General features: G+C 40.2%; 1 protein-coding gene across 1 annotated transcript; it reads right to left on the reverse strand.

Annotated features, from left to right (window-relative positions):
- Nucleotides 1-384: 384 nt before the first annotated feature.
- RTN4IP1 (reticulon 4 interacting protein 1) lies at nucleotides 385-25,863 on the reverse strand. The gene is made up of 9 exons (XM_072855598.1): nucleotides 25,477-25,863; nucleotides 23,677-23,828; nucleotides 22,773-22,841; nucleotides 22,410-22,534; nucleotides 17,164-17,212; nucleotides 15,467-15,603; nucleotides 13,088-13,271; nucleotides 11,665-11,757; nucleotides 385-516 (listed from the first exon to the last, which is right to left on the reverse strand). The coding sequence occupies exons 1-9, from the start codon at nucleotides 25,730-25,732 to the stop codon at nucleotides 400-402; spliced, it is 1,182 nt and encodes a 393-aa protein (XP_072711699.1). The 5' UTR covers nucleotides 25,733-25,863; the 3' UTR covers nucleotides 385-399.
- Between the last annotated feature and the right edge of the window lie 4 nt (nucleotides 25,864-25,867).

The raw sequence follows: 25,867 nt of genomic DNA on the forward strand, positions 1-25,867 counted from the left end.
GACAATTAGGTAAGTGTGCCTCACCATTTCAGGACTTGGCTAAAACATCTGGAAAATAAAAGCTCCAAGATCTACAAACTGAAAATGCTGCCAGCTGTTCCTCTTATCCTAAGAGTGAGGGGTGTTCTGCAAAAGTCACAACTACATTCTTAACATGGTTTTCATATAGAAACACCTAAGGGACATTAGTATTTCTTGTCTGTGTATTAACAGTTATTAACAGGCAGAGTATGAAAGAATCAGAAGCTTTTCTAAAACAAGACCTTTTTTTTTTTTTTTTTTAAATTATGCATCCTGTGTGAGCTTTTAAAGAAGAAACAGTTGCTACATTCCAATCCATGTTCAAGTGTAATTTACCAGTAAAGGACTGACTGCGGGCAGACAATGATTTGAGATACTTTATTTTTTACTAATTACATCAATCACTGTTTTTCCACGTGCATGTCCTCCTTCCAATTTCAGAAACGCCTTTGGAACTTCAGAGAAAGAGAAGACTTGATCAATAACTGGTTGAATCTACAGAATAAAGAAAAAGTGTCACTATATTAGGAGTAAAATAATGTATCACCTTCACACTTCAAAACTGTACGAAGAAAGAGGGGAGGTTTCTTTATAGTATTTAGGGCAGAAGTTGCCAAATTATGTAGTCACTAGGTTTTAACTTTTTTCAGGGACCCCTCTGCATGCAGAAGGCTTTCTGCTGCTCTTTGCCAAAGTTTTGAAACATCTCTACTAGCGCAGTTCAGAGGCCCTGGGACTCTTAACAATAAAGTCACCATGCAAGGCTCTAACTTCTAAGCCCCTTTAAAAGCTGACACTGTGGGGTTGAACTTCTTGTTGTCCACAATGATACACTGAGGAAAAGGAAGAACATTTTTTTTTTTTCTCATATTTCTCTACTGGTTTTCTTCTTAAACCCAAGAATTTTCAAAAAGTCACGTGTTTTAATGATACCTATGAATCTACTGCCTACCTGCATCAGGACATGCCTCAGTACCCTTAAAAGACTTGGCCACAAATGAAGTACAAAAAAAAAAAGTCCACAAACATTTGTTGCTGAATCATTTAGATACACTTGAAAACTCAGCCACTGTGTATTCCAATAGGCATACATCATTAAGCCCAGCTTGCATCAACTGCTATTTTGGCATTAATATTGTAGAGTAGCCTTCTGGATTGTTTTAGACTCACTTCTAATAATGAAGGTGAAACTACCCTATTCACTGTCCCCGTTATTAACTAAGGAGCCCAAAAACCCTACAAGCATTTTCTTTAGACATCATAGTGTACTGACAGAGGCACAAGAAATCCCAGCTGCTTCTGAAAAATACTTGTCACTGCTGGTCCGAGGGAAGAGACTTTTTCTATCATCAAGTTCTGAGTCAGACTTCCAATGGCCAAAATAAGATCTGTGTACAAAAGTACCTCCCACACATCCTCCCAAAGGTCCTACCTACCCTGAGGTTGGTCTCTTACCTTGGCTCCCCTAACACCAGCCCAATGCATGTTCTTGCATTGATGAACTGATCCTAATCCGCTTATCAGTAGAAAACATTAACAGGATGAGTCTGCAGCTAGCTCTTGCAGGGATGAAGATTTGAAGTAACAAAGATCCAAACACCTTATTTACTGTGCTAGAAAAAGATCCTTGTTACTTGTGTCAGCGAAAAAATAGCTTCAGGCTTTTTCCTCACAGCTACTAGCATGCACACCTTCTTGTTGAATACCCCAGAACTGGTAACTGCCCTCTCCTGGTAGGACATTGATCTCGCTAAATAGAAAAGAAGTACAACAGCAATAAGGAGACAAACAATTTGCCAGCATCAGAACAGTGCCATCTTTCAAAAGGCTTGCTTACTTTTACCAGAAGGCAAGGGGTATTTATTCAGACATGCCGCTTAGAAGGTGAATGTGCAGCGCTACCAAGGAAAGGTTTTCATATGCACGCATTTTCCAAGCGGCAGCACTGACCACCCAGCACCCTTCCCAACAGCACAACAAATGCAATCTGGTAGTCGTCTGTGCTCACGTAGGTCCTTTCCTCAACTCTCTCAATTTTCTCTTTATTCATACACAGTGCCTTGCCTTAAAGTCCATTCTTTGCATGAAAATAACTACTGTTTTTGCTTATATAATAACAGTAGTCCAAGACATCAATAATCTAACTATTACACTGCAGTATCTCCTAATCTTGTCACTAGATTTTCCACTTTGTTTTGTCAAGGCAAGCTTAGCAGTAGTGTGAAACTTTACATGGCAGAAAAGTAGGAATGAGTGAATCCCCTCCAAAGAAAAAGAATTGGCAGCCAAATCACTATGAGAGTGATTTTTATGAGCCAAATCACTATGAGAGCAACTGTGCAAATAAATATATTCACTAAGTAAGTGCCTCAAACTTGCCATGCTGCAGGGTACAATGCCAGGTAATTTCTTCTTGTTCTGCCAGGACAATCTCTGTAAACAAACCTCTACCAAAGTGAGTAGTTAACACCCAGCAGAGGAGCCAGAAAGATACCATGTAACACTTTCTGCTGCTCAACTCGGGGAGAAACGCAGGGCATGAATGATCAAGACAAAATCATGTTTGGTCAGCATCCAGCACAGAATAGAAATGTTGTCTCAGGCATCAGCAAATTCAGGGCCACAGACCCAGGGCAGCAAAAACACTGAATGAGATAATGCCTTTAGGTAAACTGCGATCCGAGTAAACCGCAGCTGCTGTGACTATCAGCAGGAGGAACACGCTGCTCATCAGTAGTGACTGTTTTGAGGAAGACCAACCCTTGCTTTCATAGCAGAAGCTTGGGAAAAAAACAATGCAGTAACCTTGTTGATCCAAGCACAAGTGCAGCACTTGTACAAGTACTTATTGTTAATGGCAGTTACATAAAAGCTGTGCTTCAGTCAAGGAAAAAAAAAATACAGAAACTCAGCCTGCTGGAGCATGGACACACGACCCTAGCAAAGCAAGAGGCTGGGAGGAGGTGAAGAGTATTTGGGGAAGAAAGCAGTACAGCAGCACAAGGGATGCGAAGCACAAGGGATTCCAGGGAAAGGCAAAAGTTAATTCCAGACATGTGCAGCAACTGAGAAGAAATGAACGCGACACTTCAACATTCTGCTATCTGCAGTCATTTATTGTAGGCTGCAGCTTATAACCCTGACAGAACGAGGTATGTTACGTCCTCAGCCTATCAGGTAAAGTTCAAAGCATCACATTTGAAAAGTGGTGACACAGGGATTCAGAGGAACCCTGAATTCAGCCTCACAGTTCAAAACACCGTGTCTGTTGCAGCCACCACACAGTCAAAGCCCATCTGCTACATTGATGTAACCTCTAGCTCCATTTAAACGCTGGCTTTAGGCAGTGCTATAGAGAGACATGAATACTAAATTGATGATCCTGACAATCTAGAGCATTAAACATTTTATCTGGCTGGCTGGTCAGTCCCATTGTTTGAATAACCCTGAAAGGGCTGACCGTGTTGCAGCACAGTGATTCACTCAGCCTTTACCATAATCCACTGACTAAGATAAAATTTCTTCCTGTGAGCAGGCAAACAAGTAGGGGAGCGTCTGCTGTTTGTTGAATGTGTGATAATAAATGGAGATTAACTGGATAATAAAAACACTGCCTATTTACAGCCACACATCATTTCCTTGCCAGAGGACACCTATTTGATCAGGGAAAAAGGGATTAAACTAAAGTCTGGGAGAGAAAGGATTAACACACCCGCATTTAAATGTTTATGTGAAAACAGATTGGGCCTGAAAGGTATTTTCTTCCTCTTCATTCTCTCCGATGCAGGACATACTATAGAAATGAATCTCAGGTCTCTTGAAATGAACTCACGTGTTCGGAAAAATAAAGAGAGTAATTGCTGATGCTGATTAAGGCTATCCTACATAGGGCACAGAGGTGGCATCACAGCCAAGCCACCTCTGAACGCAGCAGGCAGTGAACAAGGACTGGCAGGAGTTGACTGGTCAGCAGGAACACACTTCTGCTAATGGCAAATTCAAGCCCACCCTTGGAGGTCCCCATTTCTGTGGTAGCAAGGACACAGTGTGAATTGATCAGGAGGGGACCAGCGAGAAAACATGAAGGGAATGAAGACGGCTTTGACCCTCATATTAGCAACAAGTGGCTCCAGTGAGTGTGGAGCTGCTTCCTGCCGCTGGAGGGAGAGCTAGAGCCTTGAAATTCTCAGGAGAGAGACGAACCGAACCTCAGAGGCCCTCAGAGCAAGCCTAGTTCAAAGCAGAAAAGAAAACAAGTCCCCTCACTCCAAGGGCAATGACAGTGCATTGGCTCTCCCCCAGGTTTGTAAAGGATGGCTGTGTCAAAACTGAAAGGCAGCCTTGCTTTGCAGAGTGCCTCCCTCCCTGCTGCTGCCTCCCAGTGCACACACCCTACTTATGCCTTGGTAAGTAGCCATGAGTCTGCTCGTGGCTTGCGTACACGCTTTGGAAAAGATACTTGCATGTGCACAGAACAAGAGCTGTGATGTCCTCCACCAGACCTCAACATCCTCTTGAGGGCTTGCCATAATGGAAGAGGACTGCTTGCCATTTTGACTAGCTGAGTTAGAAGATAAAGGCTGTCTTCCTCCAGAAATTACCACCATAGCCAAATGTGGTGTATGAGCACAAATGCACAAATGCAGCTTGATACTCTCCTTTGGCCTCCAGTGAGTCTCCCTTCAATGTCAACAAGAGACTTGAACAGAAATCATTACAAAGAATAGTCCCTGTCCTGTTACTAAACATTTAGTTGTCCATTCAGCACTTATATTGTCATCTCATGGAAAAAATGCTGGTTTGGGACACTGCTGTTTCTGTCATTTCTTCCCTTTAGCTGAGCATCTCCTTCTCTGCTGTACTCAAGTTCCATGTTCTTTGGGTCTTAATCCCAGCCCTTTCTTCATCCTTTCTTCCCCTTAAAATGGCGTGTAACAATGTATGCTGAGCTTCATATTGCTTGCCATCATTAGGTTCTAGGGTCAACCCTCACTGAAGACAAAGATTAAAAGTTCTTATGTTATGGAACAGCCTGCTCTGGTCACATGTTGTATGGGTAGCTTTGCAACTATACAGTACTATGCTTTGGATTAACTTGTATTTCAGAGAATACACACTTTCATCCAAGAGCACATTAAAAGACATCTGGTACATGATATTTCTGTCCCAAATGCCTAACAGAAGTAAAAATGATCCAACGATCCAGTCTCATACACCCCTAAGAATAAAGGTGGTGCAGTGGTTAAGACACAGGAATGGAAGGCATGTCTCCTGGGGTCTACTCCTACAGTCATCTTACAAACAATTGTATTATCAGGTTTTGTTTGTTTGTTTTTCAAGCCGAGGTACATTGTTTCATATCAAGCCTCTAACAGCAGCCCACAGTAACTCATGAGTATCATCTACAATTATTAAAATGCTAGAAGATAACTCCCAGTTAAGCAGGCTATCAGGGTATGGTTCAGTGTAGAAGAAGCTTAAAAAAATCTCTAGTTCGTTAATTAGCCCTGGCAGAACAGCTTCTACAGAACACAATGAAGAGCAGTAAGAAACTGGAACAAGCCCAGAATTGTAGTGTGTGCCAGCCTAGCCCAAGCTTAAATCAGTAGAAGTGAGGAAGATCCTGGGTTTAGTTACCTACTGAACCATGCTAAAAAACTATTAACTACAGGAAAGAGCAACTCTCTCTTCTGGAATCCCCTAGCAGTCCCATTCATGGTAGTTGTCCTGCTATTTATGCTGATAATTAAATCAATCTGGGGCAATGCTACCATATAATTAAGGCAGATCAAACTTTAGTACAGTTATATATATATAAGAGTATATATATATTTATATATGAAAGCATATTATATATTATACATATATTAGAAGAATAGTCCTGCATGAGCTGCATCTCCCCAGGTCTCAGCAAATTAAACTCATGACAGACAAGAGCTGTCTTGTTGACCCTGCATTTCACCACTGTGCTGGACATAATTCCCTCCTACACTAGGGGACTAGAGCTCAGAACACTAGGACTGACTTTCTACAGAATATGCAATTACATCAGGCTAAAGCAGAACATTTGATTAAATACCTGGTATATGACGAAATTTTTCCAGACCTCATCGTGGTTTATGTGAACTTACATATTCAAACCCTATCTCTCCACAGTATGCAAAATTTCTATTAGTCTTCTTCACAGACATTTTATGATGTAATCACACAGCACTTTCATAAAGAGCATAAGCAAGCTACCATGTCCTGGAGGAAGAGGAGCAGATGTGTTTTAATAAAAATCACAGTGGTTTTTTTGGTGGCCGTGACAAAATGCAGATAGAGGTTCCTTTTGGAAGAGAAAGGACTGAACAGAGCTTTTGGCAACCTCTCCTTGATCAACATCTCTGGGCTCCAGCCAACCTGGCAAGCAAAAGCACTGCAACAAGAAAACACAAAATTAAAAAAAAGAAAAAAAAAGAAAAAAAAAAGTGCAAGCTTTGCAATTTAGCATGGAGAAAGATGGTTGTCGGAACAAGTGTGAATGACAAAAGAGAGTGGGGAGAAGGACTGATCTGTAGTCAGTTTAGACATTTAAGTACAGAATTGCTACCTTAGTGTCCTTTTTCAAATAGGGAGCGTAAAGCAGGCACCACCCAAGGGTGAGTCACCTCGAGTACCTTAAGATACCTTAGCACAGCCATAAAGACAAAGACTGGAATTACTGCAGAGAAGGCCACATCTAGAGATGCCAGATTTGGAGAACGTTCAAGGACTTAGTATGTTACATTAACTGTTTGATACTCATACAGATGAGAGAAATCTGCAACAATTGTGCAACAAGGTCCAGGGAAAAAGCTACTTGCAGAACTGTAACAATATGAATTGGAAGCAAATCAATACACACGGGTTAGGGTACAGAGTCAAGAAGCTGTGATAACCTATGCTAGCAGGAGGAATGTAAGCCACCCTAAATCATCACCATCCAAACAACTCAAAACCCAAGTAATGTCAAAGTGGATCACCATATCAATTTGTGTTATTTACTTCCTGAATAGCAAAGACCAGTAATAGAAAACAATTGAATTCCACATTCTAACAGGGTATCTCAGAGCAAATCACCGAAGGCAGATAAAGGGCATTAGCTCTCATTAGTAGATAGAGAAATTATGGTAGCAAAAGGTTATGTGATTTGTACAGCACTGCATAGCAAGACAGCAGCAGGACCAAAGAACAGTCAGCATCCTGCCCTCCAAACCACAACAGCAGGTGCTAAGTCCAAAGCATCTAGTGTCTTCAGCAAAATGTATAATCAACACTTCACACAAATTACATGAATATAGGCATGCAATTGTTTTTCTTATGTGTGCCTGTGCTGGAACATTTATCTAGAAAGCCAACAACACAGAGAATTATCTATTCATTTCATGATCAGAGACTCTACTTGTCCTTTAGCCTTCCTTCTGCAAAATCACCTTTCACCCATCAGCCCATCTGATGCAAATCTGCTCTGGAGGAAAGAGCATTAAGCCACCAGAAACACTGCACGCACACACCTGCACTGCATTTAAATGGCACTGAATTAAAACAAAAATTTCAAATTTCTGTAGGGCTGCATGTTAAACCACATCCTATCATGGTCCAGCAGGAACATACAACATACTTAGTGCTACCCCTTATGACACTAAGGGGTCTTTTGCACCTGTCTTTCTCCATCAGGCTTTATAAAAGGCAAAGTAAGTGCTCAATTATAAGTTAGAGGCTTTCTACAAACTTACGTAGTTATATGAGTTTGGTATATTTCCACCAAGGACTAAATGGCACATCCTTAGAAAGGAGGAAAAAGTTAAGCAAGCAGCAAAACCCAAGACTGTCAATGTTAAATCCACAACACTGACCACAAATACATCAAACTAATTCCTAACAAGCCTTTCAGTGACAATGCTGGCAGCAGAGACCAGTGACAATGCTTCAGCAAACAGTGTGCCAGCAAATCGCTGTCCTGAACTAAGGCTCTGTTAATTTCAGTTGCCTTTAGATGAGAACCTTGTAATTCACCAGGAACGTTCTGCCATGTGAACAGACGACACACCAGCTTCATCAACTGATTTGGTGGAGCCCACGTTAAGCCAGTCCGTACTGGCTCGTAATTAACTGTCAGAGTTCAACCCACAACAGGGACTTCCCAGCAGTTTAGAAAGTAGCCGATATCTCTAAAATGTGACAAGGAAATACTTGATTTTGTCCGTGCCTACTACTGTTGCAGCAGCCTCCTAGTCCCTCAGTCTCACAATAGCCTCTTTGCAAGATGTCCAGCTGCAAGGCAGAGAAAACAGCTCATAAACTGAAAATGGTTTTACAATGTTTACCTGACATGCAGGTAAATTACAAAAGGAAAATTATTCTCCTTCCTTGCACTACCAGCTCATCAATTCCTCTCCTTCTCCTTCTCCTTAAAAAGCCTGTTAAAAGAACTCCTCCTCATAGCTGGCATTTTGCAAATCTCTATTCCTTGCTGCAAAGATAATCCATGTGAAAACCAAGTATCTTTAAACAAAATGCCCTTTTTGCTTATTCTTCATCCACTGAAGGACTGAGATTCCTTTTGCTTTCACAAAGGAAGATGATGGACTCATCAGAAGTAAAAATCTGTGTTGGTGCAAAAGGACTGAAAGAAAAAACAGTAACAAATCAATACGATCTGTGACTGCTGCAGGGGTATGCTCTTCAAAGCTTCACTTACTGTAACATCATCTCTTTAAACCATCAGCTCTTTTTAATTTCCTTCATTTAAATCCCCCCTCATGATTTATACTTTCCTGAAAAAAGCCTCTCATTTTCAGGAGCTCTCCAATTGCTCTCCTATTCACACTTCATACAATCTCAAAATTAAGATGTCTGTAACAGAAAAGACGATTCACTGAAATTTCAAAATAACTAAATCTGCATTACTCAAAACTGTATTCACTCAAAACTAAGAAGTTCAACAACGTGAACTCACTTTGCTGGCTTCCCCAAGCCTTCTTGCTACACTTTTAGTGCTTTCTGGGTTTGTTTTTTTTTTTAATTCTCATTTATTCTCTCCTATTCAAATATAAACATTTCTTTTCACTTAGTTATGGGAAATCATGGTACACTTCCTCCAGTAATTCTCTCCTGCCTTTTTTCCAAACATCTACTCTTCTGAATGGATGATCTGTCCATTTAAGAGAACTCTTGTGTTTAGGCAATGAACGTCATAGTCTTATTAACATCTGTCTAAATGGAACGCATCTGGGTCTTATAAAATACTGATGATACGACAGGTGTCTACAACATTTTACAGGATAGAGTAAAATGCTGCTAGAATAATGACTATGCAGATAAAGTCTGACATTATGACCTGTATTTGCACAGAGAATAAAAGACCAAGCAAACATCTTTGTCCTCATGATCATCTTACAACAGAAAGTACATCGGGACATTCATATATGTATGACGTACATTTTAAATGGCATTGCAATTCACCTGTCCAGATTATTAGGCAGAGAACACCAATTAAGCCCTATCTCTATTGCATAAACAGGTGTTTCCCAAGAGGCCTTCATGGGCATATTCTGCATTTGTTTTGCATACAAGGTAGGAGCAGAACACAAAACAAGTTGTGACTGGCTAAGAATCAGGACAAATGGTAAGAACAAAGACAAGGGCATTTCTGTTTCTTAGACAATTATAATTTAGTAGTGTGATTGGATGCAATCACAGGATGAGGAGCATCTTCTAGAGTTTCTTTCTTGACCATGGGATAATGCCTACAGCACTGGACATAATCCAAAGCAGTGGTGCAAAGCTGTAGCCAGGAACACAACAGCTTATTTGCTGCTGCAGCCCCTGTTTATGAGTAGGTAACTTTTTAGGAAACGCAGACTTTCCACTGGCTGCGTCAGCAGCACACTGGTCACGACAGAGGAATAGGAGTGGCTGAATTGAGGAAGATTTTTATTCTTATCAGCAGCACTAAGGTGGCAAATAGAAGCAATCAGGCCTTAAGCAATCAGGCCTCAGCAATTTATTTACTCTTCTCCAAACTCTGGAACATAATGCATAGCAACAAAGGAGATCAACACTCAAACTTTGAGAGACCTAAATTTTACTAATATGCACAAATTCTGAGCACAAGATGGCCTGACAGTTCACATACTGGAATTGCGAGCAGTTGTGGCAGACTCTGCTTCCTCTTCTGCTTAGGTACCACATAGAAAGATTAACAGCAGTTGTTTGTATTCTCTACCCTGGGAATTTTGGCAACATGAAATTATCCAAAAGAGGACACTGCCAGGACCTACAGCACCACACAGTCCAATAAACAGGCGATCAACTGCTCACTCACACACACATTTTGTAACAAGCTCATAAACCTAAAAAGATCAGAAAAGCAGTAATCTATCTGCCACTTCATGCCTTTCCCCCAAGTCCACTAAGAGATTCCCCGAAAGCTTATGAACACTCACAATATTCCAAGTCACTGTGCTGAATTAGCACAAACATTATACTCTGAAGCACTGAAGTAATGAAACACAAGATTCTTGTCACGACCCTGCCAATGCAGATGATCTATGACCTGCAATAACCTGAATATTCTAGTTCTGTGCACATTATGGGCAGGACTCCTGATCGTCCAGGCTAGGCAATTTTGCATATGCAGATACACACAGTCATGTTCACTCTGACCAAATGAACCAAATGAGGCCTCATATAATTTTCAACACCAGAGTTCATGCTAAATTATTCCCACTGGCAAAAATAAACAATTGCTGGACATTCTTTCCTCATAACTTAGTAAGCTTTTAAAAACAGGTAGGGTGGAGAGGGAGAAGGCAGCACAGCCTTAAGGATTACAAACTCTTAAATTTCATGCTGTGCTGGTTTTGGCTGGGATAGAGTTAATTTTCTTCACAGTAGCTAGTCTGGGGCTATGTTTTGGATTTGTGCTGAAAAAAGTGTTGATAACACAGGGATGTTTTAGTTACTGCCAAGCAGTGCTTACACAGAGCCAAGGAGTTCCTGCTTCTCACCCCACCCCACCAGCAAGTAGGCTGGGGGTGCACAAGGAGTTGGGAGGGGACACAGCTGGGACAGCTGACCCCAGCTGACCAAAGGGATATTCCATACCATATGGCGTCATGTTCAGCATATAAAGCTGGGGGAAGAGGATGAAGGAGCAGACATTCGGAGCGATGGCATTTGTCTTCCCAAGTAACCGTTATGCATGATGGAGCCCTGCTTTCCTGGAGACGGCTGCACACCTGCCTGCCGATGGGAAGTAGTGAATGGATTCCTTGTTTTGCTTTGCTTGGGTGCGCGGCTTTTGCTTTACCTATTAAACTGCCTTGTACCTATTAAACTCTCAATGTACGAGTTTTCTCACTTTTACCCTTCTGATTCTCTCCCCCATCCCACTGCAGGGGGAAGTGAGCGAGCGGCTGTGTGGGGCTTAGTTGCCGGCTGGGGATAAACCATGACGCATGCAAAACGCAGAAGTTAGGAACTGGAGCAAGTCAATTCTTAACTAGTTTTCCTCACTGTGACTCTCTCATTTTATTCTCTAATTGTGAACTACACCAGTTTTGAGTCAAAGCAGCACCTCTTTCAGAACAAATAGCCAAATAACTGTTACTGACATACCTTTCCAGAATCAACTAGTTCTGCTATTTCATCCAAACTTGGGCCACTTGGCATAAAAAATGCCCACCGATAATGGACTCCTTTAAAGAGATGCTGCAAGAAAGATCACAAATATATTAAAAAATCATGAGAGGAAACTGAAATGGGAACTAAAATTAATGACAGCAGCACTAGAGAAGTAACTTATGGAAAAGACATGGAAATTATATGCTAGTGTCTGAAAAAAATGTCACCTAAGCATGTGGATTAAATGTACAGACAGGGATGTTGTATTACCACAATAGGATCAGGGTGAATTTTGTGTCCAATTGCACAAGTCAGCTAGTTGAGAAAAACAACCACCTTGTCTCTGCAGCTACAACAGCATTATTTGTTATGTAACAGAGAAATGGTGCTATATGTTTATAGGCATTCACAAAGGGGGTGAAATAAACCCAGCAATGTGACATTTAGAACCTTCCACCTCAGCGTCAGTGATTAAATTTTCCACCGTCACATCTGCCAAAGTCCTCACCGTCCAATGACAGATGGCAGCTCACGTAAAAAGCATTTTGTGAAGATCTCACAAGGACAAGTCAAGAGCACCTCCTCTGAGTAAATCATAATAGGAATAAGAGGGCCAGATGATTTTTAATACATGGCATACAATGCTCCTCATCATGGAAACATGCACACTGAGAAATAATATTACATTATTTCTTCCCAGCCTTTTAATTTTGTTTTTGAGCTTTCCTTTGAAAGTATCGGTGCAAGACTTAGAATCTCATTCAACCATGCCACCACAAGAATACCATGGCAACTGCCTGAAAAGCATTCATTTGGAGAGCAAGTACACATGTTGAGAGAAGAAAAAGAGAAGTTCTAAAAAGCCTCACTGATCTGGCTGCTGGCTGAATGTTTTAAGACCCACTTACGAAAACTAGAAAAATCAGTATCACCATCCAGACACATGAACATGAAAGAGATGAAAGACTTTCTAGCCACCCTCAACCACTTTTATTACTCTCTGGTGCTGGAATAGGATGAAGAGAATCAGTCATGGAACAACGTTTTGAAAGAAAGCCTGACCAGCCTAAAGCAAGTAGCAAAATTACCCTCACTTCAACAAGGCAGGGATTTGCTCTGTTTACTATGAAACACTAGCTGTCAGCAGGACTCACTAGGGAGGCCATACAGAAAAGGCCACAATGAAAAGCACAATAAGGAATCAAAACTTCAAAGCACCCCAAACTACCACATACACCAATCAGCACCACCACATTTTTTTTTCAGTGCAAGAAAGAAGAATAAAAATGCATCTGAAGTATACTTAATGATATATGAGGAAAATAAGACAGATGAGCCACATGACTAGCATCCAAGCCACAAAGGAAGCCACTAGAGTACCACATAATATTAAAGTATATAGGATTTTGTCAAATACCTTTACAGTTTTGGAACCAACAGTGAATCCTGTTTGTAACATGCCATCAGCCACTCCAAGTTTGTCCATATTGATCAAGAAAGGTGTCACTAAGGTAACGTATGTTGCTCCTGACCATTTCTTCAGGAGATCTAGAGCCCACTTCTCAGTCGATCCACCAACATTATCTAGGATGAAATCAAATCTGCAGACATGTAAAGAACATGTTTAAAATCATCATATGGGGAAAATAATTTCATCATAATTAAGCTAATTCATATCAGAAATTGGCTAGTTTACATTTTTACATATCACCGCAATGCATTAAAATAACTGCCTGCCAAGACAGTAGCAAGAAAGTCCCAAGACTTCAGCTAAATCCCAGCTTTACTGTACAATGGGAGTTAAATTGACAGGTTATTGCCCATTCACTGCACAGCAGACACAGGCTATTTAGATAACTTAAACTGCTCTTAAAGTCCAAAAAGCAGACTCTTAGATGCACAACTAAATTTTCTATTCGCCTAAACCCTTCTAGAACTCTATCTCTTCAGCCCTCCTACTGAGACTACACTGGAACAGTCTTGAGGTCTGGTCCTAGCATTGAACAATATGCTATGTGCATGTAAAAACTAGTCGGGACTCATGCCCTGACTAGGAACATCTCCTGTACAGGCTGTACTCAGGTGAAAGTTGGTTCCAGTGGCCAAAGTTACATAAACAAATTACTCTACTAACCCTTATCTCCTCACATGTTTCCTGTGACCCAACTCTCAGCTTCACTTCTAAGTCTTTTTTTACCTCCTTATTTGTTTTGGGACCATTTTACCTTTACTGACAGTTCTTTTCTTCATATCTCCCTACTCAACGTAGAACCTAACAATGGAAAGGGTCTAAAACCTTCCCGCCGTGGAATGGGTATGTGCAGCCTCTGGCAACATGCCACAGTTTCAGCGTTCCTTCTCATTATCCCAGCATGTGAGTCTGTAAAGGCTGAATAGGGCAACAGGGAGCTATGCACCTATTCTGTTAGATGCACAGCTCATTCTCATTTGTAAATTTCCAGCAATCTCCAGATTGCAATAGACATGTATACACACATACACCAAATCTAAATAACCTACAAATAAGAGGGAAAATACTTTATGCAAATTAAATAGAAATGTTCTTATCTCTGGACAGACAGTTTTCCTGCCTGTCTTCCAAGCATATGATTTCATGTTACAGTTCAGTCAACCTAAGAGTTAGCTGCCAACAAGAGAAATTAAAATCATGAAGACTAATGCTCCAGGAAAAACTAGCTCACCATGGAGTCTGAAGAGTCAGTACAACTGAAAAGGGGAGGGAAGCAGGGCCATCCCCCTCAGTATACCTGACTATCGATTGGCTTAGCTATATCATAAAACTGCACCCTAAGACAGTGCTGTTGATAGCTCCTAAAAAGGGTCACCTGCTAGAATGGGTGTCTAGCATTTAAGATGTTGAATTGCACAAAGGCAAATTTAGCACTGCTTGCGAACTGCTTAGTTAGTTGCTGCACATCCTCCGCATACAGACAGTGCCTGTACCCTCGCAGATGACCTCAGGCCTGCTGACAATCACACCACAGTTAAAGGGCACGTGCCTTCTTAGCACAGTTATCAGTAAGATTCTTTCATAGATTGAACAGCTTCTATTTCCCCTCCCAGAAAGTTAACTCAATCTAGCTAAAAAGAGCAGTGTAAATACCATATTCAAATACAAGTCACAGTAGACTTAAGTTTAAACAGATGGAAAGATTACAAAAGCAAAAAAGACTTCAGTTCTAGAGAAAACCCCTAAGCTAATTTAAACATAACTGCTGTGACAAGATAACTGTGATTGTTTATCAGAGGCAGCCATACCCAATGTTACAGAAGAGAAATTTACTCCCAGTTGAGTTGCACAGTGACTAAAGACCTTCAGGCAAGTCACTTAACTGCTTCATGACACAGTTCTCCCCTCTACAAGATCAATTTTACTATTTACTAACCTCACACAGGATTTCTGAGACTTATTTTAATTTATTCATGCTTTGTAAATGCTCCAAGATCCTTGGATGGAAGCTGACAAAACTGCTCAAATCACAGTCATTGAAGAGAAGCACGTGAAAGTGAGCTTGCCTCCACAAGCCCAATTAACTGGCTTAGTCTTACAATGAAATCTGTGCTTGGGATACTCACTTGGCAAACTGCATTCAAAAAGGGCCGGGATTAATTTGCTTTACAAAGTAACGCTTTAGAAATGGGGGGGGGGGGGGGGGGAACAAAACAAAAAAAACAAAAAAAAGGGAGTTCTGATAGATTGGAGTCAAGCAATCAAAAGGCAGAAGGTCTGACCCCCAACTCCTTCATCTCAGTATTAAGCAACACAAACACGTACAAGGGTAATGTTTTAAGTTGTTCTTCCAGATTTCCAGATTTGTAATCAATCACATCATCCGCTCCAAGCTTTTTCATCAGTGTGCTGGCATCATGAGAACAAACTGCTGTCACGTGAGCACCCCAGGCCTTCACTAGCTAAAAACAAGTATAAAAAAATAGAAGTCCAAAGTTTAAAATTTAGTGAAACATTGAGAACAACTTAAAAAGCCAAAGTCTCATTATATTTATATAACAAGTGAGCAACTTTAGTAGGGAGTGGGGAGACTGTGTTCCACCACAGGGTAACTTGTCACACGTCCCACAGACAAACAATGGTTAGAACTTATCAATATTTAAGGAGGTTTTGGGGAAGGGGGAGTTGGTGTGGAGGAAGGAGGGTGGTTTTTTAATGCCACTTACAGATATCAGGTCTCAGGATAAATAAGGCTTCAAATAAAATACTCAGTTTGCCATCTGAATTTGTCAGCTAAATGTGTACCAAGAGGTATTGTCCAAGTTACCAATCTACAAAACTGTCACCAGATCAATCATTAAATATTTTTAAATATTGAAAATGAAAATATTTCATATTCCTACCTGCTCATTAAGTATTTCATATATCTATCTCACTGTAAATAGCTGAAATATTAATAACGAGAAAAAGAAGGAAGTCATCTCTGATTTATCACAGGGAGGATGTCAGGTTAGCTTCTACTCCAAAAGCTAGAGCAAAGTAAAGGATTTTTGGTAGTTATTTATCTCTTTCGTAATCTAATTTTTCATTCACAGTAATCTTTTTTACATTTATTCTGGATTAATTAATGTAGTTTACTCAGGATTAATCAGGTAGAAATCGCAACTAGTCAGTGGCTGGTCAGCCTTTCGTACTGATCTAATTTAGCCACCTGCTTTATCATGGATCAAGCAAATAGCATACCACTAAAAATTCTCCTGTAAGCCTCTTTAAAACCACTGTGTTTATGGTCTAGTAACATGGAACGCAGTGATGCAATCACCCAACTTCTGTATTTTTTTCATATTCTCAAGAGAAAGATGTTTCAGCATGAGATGACACCAATTAGAATCAAAATCCCCAAATTAAATGAGAGCATGAAAAGAGGATGTTCCACAACTAATGGATCAATAAAAGAGCATGTTGACTCTCCAAAGTTTAGAGCTACTGGAATGAAGACAGACAAAAGGGCAGCAGGGCAAAGACAGTGAGGGAAAGCCAATCTAAGCCACTGTGCTTTACACACACTGCACGTAAAAGCCTGGTGCCTCTTGTATCATTTGACCACCTACAACAGTTATGGTAGATGATACATTCTCCATCATTTTTTCTACTCATACACCAAGTTATTTTCATATTTATGGAGCAGAGCTGACTGAAAGATAATGAAAACAGGCTACATATTTCAAGTTACACCGGTCAGATTTCCTGCACGCAAACTGTGAAACGCTATCTTTCACTACCTACACTCACAACTCCTTTCTTTGAAAGTCCCTGCTTACTACTTTAAACTAATACAATGTAACAAATGGAAAGCAATAAATCTGAAAATATTTCACTTTTGGAAATATCGATCAGATTCATCAGACAGATCGATCAGTAGCTTGCTATTCCACTGTCCTTCCCTCAATTCCCTTCCGTTAATTTTTTTTTTCAGGTTGAATAGTTTGAAGATGCGTCCTGGGCATGCTGGTTTATATTACCTGTATAGCAAATGTACCAACTCCTCCTGAAGCTCCTAATATTAATACTCTGTAAGAGAAAATTAAAATATATTAAATAGTTCTTTAAATAAACTCTATAGTAACTACGTATTCTAATGCTTCTTATACATCTGTGACACCAAATTATTTTAAGCAAAAGATTGTATTTGTCATTCAATGTTACTTACTGGTTAACTCTTCAGAGAGCCAGTAAGGTGACTTAACACTGCTCATCATGTTTCCTGTGCCAAGAGCATTATCTCAGCACAGCCAGAGACTCCCTCACATGTGCTTTCCACTAAAACCAGGCAGTGGAGCTGTGAGGCAGTAACATTTATCATGCAAAAGCCCTGTCCCTGTCCTCACTTTCCCAAACACAATTGCTTAGTTTGGGACAAAATCAGTTACAAGTCTTTCTGTCTCCCAGACTCCACTGTCATATCTCCTAAAGAAAAAATCTGATTCACCAACATTTCACACAAATTGGTGTTATCTAAGAGAAAAAGTGGTTTAGTATCCCATTATTTAGGGAGACTGGGAACTTCAGAATATATGGAACATAATTTTCCCATATTGAATAATATTTATCTAAAACAAAGACAAAAATACAATGAAGTCGCCTCACCATAAACAAGTTCTATTAAATTAAGGTATGTGCCTTTTCCTTTAGAAAAATGGCAGTAGAATTTTTCTAGTTCAGTACATCTCAACAAGAGCCTGTAAATGCCAGGTTGTGGAAACAGGCACACAAGCAAGAAAATTAAAGAGTATATTACCAAATTATTAGCAAGTGAGATTTCATTTTAACTAAACACACTACCCTAAATTTGATAAAAATGAATGCAAGTTTAGTGGTGTGAGAACCTTATGCTAGCAGCCTAATCACTGCTCAAAAATTTCATCTGGATATTTTATTAAATAACTAAACTTCAGAAAGGGAATTAGTAAGAAAGCCTTGCTGCCTTGCTGCTGAAGCTACAAACAGTGCTTGGACTTTGAACCCATCTGCTAATTCTAGGACAAAAGGAAGATGCAAGATGAAGTCTTGGCATAGGACTGGGGAACATCATGTTTCTCAGAACTTCTGTTTGCCAGAAAAATTTCAGTATCTTCAGAAGCTGTTGATGTTCCTGTTTTAAATCTCACCGTGCTGGATGTTGAAGGAAATTGCTTTTTGCAGTGCAAAATTGTACTATACAATCTGGAATCTCAGTTTACAAAAATTCTTTGAAGTAACCTAAGAGATTTGGCTTTGGTCACAGTATCCATTTTAAAATTCTTCCTCTTTTGTAACTTATCAGCTTCTGTTCCCTCCTATTTCACTGATCCAAGCTGCAAAATTCAGATTAAGAATTTGAAACCACAATGCCTGCAGCTTTTAAATCTGCCAAAAAGTACTTATCCTCAGAACCATGCTTCCAACGACAGATGCCTGAAGCAACATTCATATTTAGATTTTATTATACTTGAAAAGGCTCAGGGATGCTACACTCAAGATACTGGGTTAAGCCCATCTTTATCCTTACAAAGGACAGTCACAATTAAATCCTTTCACAAAAACCTTGTCAAACTGCCTTTCCAATTTTACTCCTTGCTTAAAGGGTATTTCTTCCACTACAAATTTTGGAGAAAGCTGTTGTTTTAAAATGTACATTTTGCTCACGGATTTACCTACATTATCAGTTTTGGGGAGCTGCTTGGCTAGGACTTTTTTTTATTTTCCTCTTCAGTAAAAGCCCTTGAGATTCTTCAGGTAGAAATACTTTCCAGATTTGGTTTGTTCCTATGTTATGTGGGCTATTTTCTCCCAAACTTAATTATTAAAACTCTCTCCCTACATTGTGACTTTAAGAAAGCTCTTCGCTTTAGAGACAAACTATGTGCCACAGCTCAACAGATCAGCATTTTTACAGCACTGAGGACAGCAAGACACATTGTTTGGCACAACACAAGGAAGCGGGGAAGCGTTTGAAGGTGCAGGACCTGTTAGAATGGTACTGAGGGACCACAGAAGGTGGAAAGTGCCAAAGCAGGCACAGTTTTGTTTGCATTGCCTTGGGAAAACACAGCCAGGAGAAAACATATCAGAGAAACTACCTGTTTCACTGCAAAGGTGAGCTCAGGAGTAAACTAACATATAAGCATGTGCACGAGGGAATAAACTAACAAATTATTTGACCTGAACAGAGATCCAAGAGAACCAATTCTCCCAAAAGAACAAAACAAACGTTCATACCCCAGGCTTTGCTCCCTTCTGACAGAGGCACATAATTCAAGCCAGCATACACCAAGCCCCCTATGAGGCTCTAACAGTTCAAATGATCAGAGTCAGCAGATCTCTCCAGATGAGCATACCATGGGATTTGAGAGTTTAGCCCTTCTCCCTGGGACCTGCTTGGAACTATGGTGTGGTCATAAACTAGCATCAGAGAGCCAGGACCTGTTTCATCTGTGTGTCCCCACCACAAAAGACTCAAGGGGTGGGGAGTGGGTGGTACAGATCAAGACTAACATTTTCTCCAGATTATAAACAACTAACAATTTTCAGTGGCTCAGCTATATACCAAATAAAAAATGTTATATTTATTGTATATATATAAAATTGATATATTTATTTAAAATTAAATTCCATTTAATTATGCCAACAAAACATCCCTAAGAGATTTATTCCTTTATCAAGAAGCATTTACCCTATCAAGAAGTTTTACAACCTACACTCACTTTGTACTTCTCAACAGATAAAATAACACACAGACTTTGAAATAAATATTTTCTTGGGGTATTATATCATTCAAATTTTCATTGTAACAATATAAACCAGGACTGTATGTTTAATAGCTTACAGTAACAGAATCTAGCGTCTCTGCCCAGCATACTTAAACGTATAAAATATGGACTCTGTATTTTACATAGAAGACCTTTACTTAACATAAATGTTTTCAAGAACTTCTCAAATTGTCAGGTTTGTTTTTATCATGTCTTCTGTGAATACAGCAAGCAAGATATTTAACAGCTATTGTTGAACAAGCATACCCCCTTTCTACTGAAACAGGACACTGGCACATATGAGAAGCTCTCCAGGTATTATCCACAGAGAACTTCAAAACAACAGAATCATTCTGAACATTTTGGATAACAAGAACATTCACTTTTAGCTTGTGCATGAATATTGACGTAAATTACAGTGGTATAGGATAAAAGTTATGGAGAAACGTGAAGCAGGAGACATCAAGAACAATGTGAGCACGCTTCAGGCAACTGGTAAAAACAAAATTTGTGACAAGTTGTGTGCAGATGCAGCAGATGCTCCTGTCAGATCAACATACAGTCAGACGTTGGACTGTTAGCGAGTATTTCTTGTTAGCCCACCCTTCCACCTTAAAGAGGCAAAGAAAACAATACACACCAATAGAAAAATCTCGCTGTTTCTAAGATGTCTTAACACTGCAATAAAGTATCAGTGAAGTAGCTTTCATCAAGGGATACAGCTGCTCTTTCAAAGTAAGACACACTCTTGTGTGTATATACACCCTTCTACATAGCTATTTACATACACCTACAGGAGACAAAAAGGCCAACATAAAATCACTTATGTAGGTAACTTCTTACCAAACATATTAAATTATTTCAAGAAATTAAGAAACATGAAAATTCTTGTCTTTTGAAATTATTGCCTTGAGGGAGTAATCTGAAGTTCATGGAATATACTTTTGCACAGCCTCTTCAATGCATTTTATGTATTTTCCTACAATAAATTTTTCAGGGGAAAAAAGCTACCATCACGTAAGTCATTCTCTACTGTTTTTACAATTCAAAACTTCTAGATGGGAAACATCATAATTTTATAAGTACATTAAAATGTTTTTTGCTGACAGAGTAATTAAATATTTATTGGGAACATAAAAGTAAATGTTAAATGTAAAGACATGATATAAATGCAGTTTGAATTTCACTTTTAACAATCTAAACACTTACCTGAAGATTGGAAGGATACTTTAAACAAGGTTAGCCTATCAATATATCTTTAGGTTAATTCTATTTACGTGTGAAAGTTAAGATAATAAAAAAAGTCTAAATAGTGAAAAATAAAAGGGAAGGCAACGTACCTAGAATTTTATCACTAGCTGGAAGTTAATTTCAATGATGTCTCTTTGAAATTGCTTTAAATTTTGCAATGTCATTTTCTCAAAACATTGTTTATCTTTAGAACAAACAACTACTTGATATTTTCATGATGAAATTTACCATGACATATGAACAAACACTCAATCTATTATCTTCTAAAGATGTGCGTGAAGAATTTCAATAAATCTAGTGTCCTTTGCAATGTGTTGCATTACAACAGTAACCCCCAAGATAAGAGGAGGTCAGGCATCTAGGCTCCTATTGCCGAATAATCACTTTATGACCTAAATTTTTGGTGCAGCGTAGTAATTTTAATGATTATTTTTCAATTCCGGTATTTTTACTTTTGCCCTTCTTTCCATTCTGAACATTTTGCTATCTAGTTACACAAACATCCAAAGGCCAAAATAACTGCAAATTTCAATTGTCAGGAGAAAAATGGTATCTGCTCCAATCTTTCAATGCATTTTTCCTCTTCTGTCCTCCATCTGCCATTGTCAGATTAACAGGCTGATAAACAAAGCCAATTTTTCTGTTTGATTTGGCTGCTCGTCTTGCACATTTTCCTCTTCTCTTCTGCGTTCCCGACCTCATCAAAGTTCTGGCCTACATGTCAAATGAGACCCATTTTTTTCTAAAAATCTGGAAAAACAGTCTATTCCAAATGGCCCACACATGCAGGTACTGAGTGAACCACACCTCTGTGGTTGAGAGGGCTTTTTGTGACTTGCCAAAATAACTCAGAGAGGATATTAAATCTGGATAGCTATCCTAGCAGGAAGAAAGGCAAAGTCCCTATAAATTCCCAGACATACTATCCTTAAATTCTCTACATAGTCCTATATATTGGATATACATTGGACTACCTCTATATAGTCACTATATAGAGGAAGCGAGCAGCAAGTGCCTAGGTACACTTCAGTTAGGGTCCTTGTCTGAGTCTCCCTCTAAAGAAGCCTCTCCCTCAGCAGTTGTGTAGATTGAACCTAGCATCTTCAGGCCAGCTGGAGTCTGTGAACGTTATGGTATAACAGTCTTCATCACTGTTGGACATGTCTTAGAAGCAGCTAATCAATACAAAAACGAAACACTAAGTTTTAGCACCAGAACTATTTACTTACCTTTTCCCGCTACAATTACTTTGGTTTAGTCCTCCAACTTGGTTAACTGCAGACCACGCTGTGAGACCTACATATGGTAAAGAGGCAGCTTCTGTGTGACGGAGACGCTTTGGCTTAAAAGACACCTGAAATAAAATCAATCGTATCTAAGGCACACAGCAGATCCTACGTGACACTGAAATACTTAAACAAGCTTTACTGAATTGCAGATTGTGTATTCTACATTTTCAACTATCTTCATAACTAGCTGGAGTCTAAATCAATCCAAGCACCAAGAAATACACAGTTACTTAGACACTGAAGAAAAAAAATGCATGTCTTTACAATTTTGGGGTTTTGTCAGCCACATTTTTGAAGGTTTACCTCATTTCCACTAGCTACCACAAACTCTGACAGAGTGCCCTGTTTCCACGGAGGAATTGCTGCCCACACCTAAAACCAAACAGAAAACAACTATCAATTTTTGTGACTTTGTACATGATGGTACCTACACAGAAAAGTTTTCTTCATTAAAGAAATCTTTTTTCCAATTTGCAGAATGTCTTCACTATTGCTTATCAGAAACCAGTTTTAGCTTACTCTTTACACAAAAAACATCACAAGACTGACTAAATGAAGGACTGCAGAGCTATGTAAATAAATTGTACCATACTGTGTATAAGACATAATTTTTCAAAAACCCCAAACTACTTCCATGCCAAGAAAGCCCAGACTGGAGGGGATGGAGTGGGGAGGAATTTGCTATACCAAAACTGAATTTGCTATACTAAAATAGAATTTGCTATACTAAAACTGGTGAAATGTGAAAGCAACTGGTGAAGGTGAAAGCAAACAATATCAGTATTTATGGGGGGACTCACAAAGTGGTTCTTGGGTTATGCCAGAGTTCCTATCCTAAGTAAGTTACTCAAGAAAAAAAAAACAACTGATCCCTTCCTGTTAAAATTCTATCGTCAGTCAAAAATGAAGCAGCATCTTGAGTGTGCGCTTATAAATAAATAAATTTCTCTCTTGCTACCACTGAAATGGACCAAAAATTAAAAAACAGAAGGGAAATTAACTTGCAGAAGCAAGTCTGGGAAATACTATGTTTTTCAAAGAAAAAAGGTAGGGAAGAAAGCATTCTAGGAATTTACTGCCAGATAGTCCTCATTCAGAGTGCAACAACATTAAAAAAAAAAGAATTTTCTTAAGAGGAAAATAAAAGCTGAACATCTCATAGTATATTTTAACTATACATTTTAGAAAAAGAGATTGGTGGTATCACCTCATCTCCAGGTTTGAAATAAGACACACTCAGTCCACATTCCATAACAACACCAGAGACATCTCGACCAAGTGTTAGTGGAAATTCATCGCCCGCGCTTTTGAGTTTCAAGGGATCCCGCTTCATATTTAATGCAGTTGCACCATAACCACCTGCAAAACATGAAATTAACAATGACACACCATGCTGAGTTTTCATTTATTAACTGGACAATTCCAATTAGAAAGCACTGTCTGTACCTAATGTGCCTCATTTCTGTTATAACTTAAGCATGCAAAAAATCTGCAATATTTTACACTTTTACAGATCTTACAAATAAAGAGCAAATCCCATTCTCGCTTATTTGTCCATGAAATGGCTCTCCATTATAAAAATATTTAGTATGTGATAACACTGTCAGAAATTCTAAGTCGTCCACTGGAAATCCTGGAAATGCTCCATTTTCTAACAGCATCACATAGCTACAAATCCAAAAGAACTCCACGCTTTCCATTTGCCTTTTCAAATAAAGTACTGTAAAAAGCAACATGAACATCACTGTAAAAAATATTAAGGCATATGTCCTAAGATGAGTAACCTGAACTTCTACTCAGTAAGCAATAGCTAAATGCTGCGAACTCTCAGAATTACCCATCTAATAACTGCTCAGCCTAAAAAAAGTCTGCATTCGGGCATGTATGCCCTTTCAAGTGTCTGGACAAGTCTGCCTAGGTGCTCTATTATGCTAGAAAGTGTTTTAATACTGAAAAGAAAAGAAACAGACACAAAAGCAGGCACCTCGAAAGCAGGATGAAAATGTAGTTTCTTCCAAATACTTTTACACTGACTGAAAATACTAGTTGCAGCGCAGAGTTCAAGTGGGTCATTCAACAGGAATCCTCAGATAGCAAATGTCCTATAATCAAACCTACAACTATATAAAAAGATTTTTAAAAATTCATTTATTAGCAACCCAAAACACAAATTACAGCTCTGCCGGCAGGCTTCCTGCAGATATCTCTGCATGTGCTACTGAATCTGATTTGATATGCAAGATCACTTCTCAACATGAAATACAAGGTCTTCTACTACCACAACTTCCTTCTTGTGTTTCAAACCTTGAAAGTGAGGAAAAAATCTGATTCAATGTGTCAAATGCAAAGAGTTGGTCAGTGAAAGATATAGATTTCCTAGGCAAGATGACAGCAGGTATCCAGATGCCAATTCAGGAAGGCCATGACGATGAACAGCACGGTTTGGATTAGGTCACACGTCCCGACTTTGTGGTAACGTTGACCTTCAGCTCCATTCACCTCAAAGAGATGGGACAATCCAGCACCTCTCAGGGGAATGCTGCTCCTTGGAAGGGCTAGTCTCTTGGTCAAGAGAGTACCAGCACCCAGATGGTGGGGACAGGGAGAAGGCCAGGAGATAAACCCAACCATGGTTATGCTACTAACAAAAGGAAGCTGACTTGTGAGCTGCAAGCCTGCGGAGGACAGCAATTAGTCGCTCAGATTAAAAGCTTACCCCCGCAACACCCACACTCTTGTCTTCAGAAAGGCAGTGGCTTTTTGCACTGTTCTTCCCTAAGAACTTGACAGAAATAAGTTTCCAAGAGGTGCTTTTTCCCACAGGGCTCAGGGCAAGACGTGCTTTGAGGCAGCCCTCTTGACGCTGCCGAGACAGGTGCCCACCGGGGCAGGCCGGTGACAACGTCTGTACGATTTTGGACGCCGGGGGCCATGTGGAAGCTGCGATCCAAGCACACCCGCTGCCATCACGCCAGCCTGGCCCCGGCCGCTCGGGCCCGGCACTTACTTCTCATGCTAAGGTCGATGGGGTTCAGGCTCGCAGCGTGAACCTTAATGATGACCTCGTTCGGGAAGTGTATGGTGGGGAACACCATGTTCCTGGTGAAGCGCAGCACCTCGTTGCATCCGTACCGGTCTATGACCCAGGAGGGCATGGCGGACCGCGCCCGCGGAGAGGCGCGGAGGCCGCGGACCGGCGGCTGCACGCCCGCCCGCGCCGCCCCGCGCAGCGCCCGCCCGCTCGCCGCCCCCCGCGACAGCATGGCCGGGGGAGCCGAGCCGGGCCGCGCAGCCGGCGCCCCGCGGGATCGGGCTGGGACGCGGCGCTTCCCGCTCGCCTCCGCGCTCAGCCGCGGAGAGCCGACCGGCCTGCCCTCCTCCGTCGCCCCGGCGGCATC

The sequence above is a fragment of the Ciconia boyciana genome, chromosome 3, assembly GCF_034638445.1.
Source record: "Ciconia boyciana chromosome 3, ASM3463844v1, whole genome shotgun sequence".
Taxonomy (NCBI): domain Eukaryota; kingdom Metazoa; phylum Chordata; class Aves; order Ciconiiformes; family Ciconiidae; genus Ciconia; species Ciconia boyciana.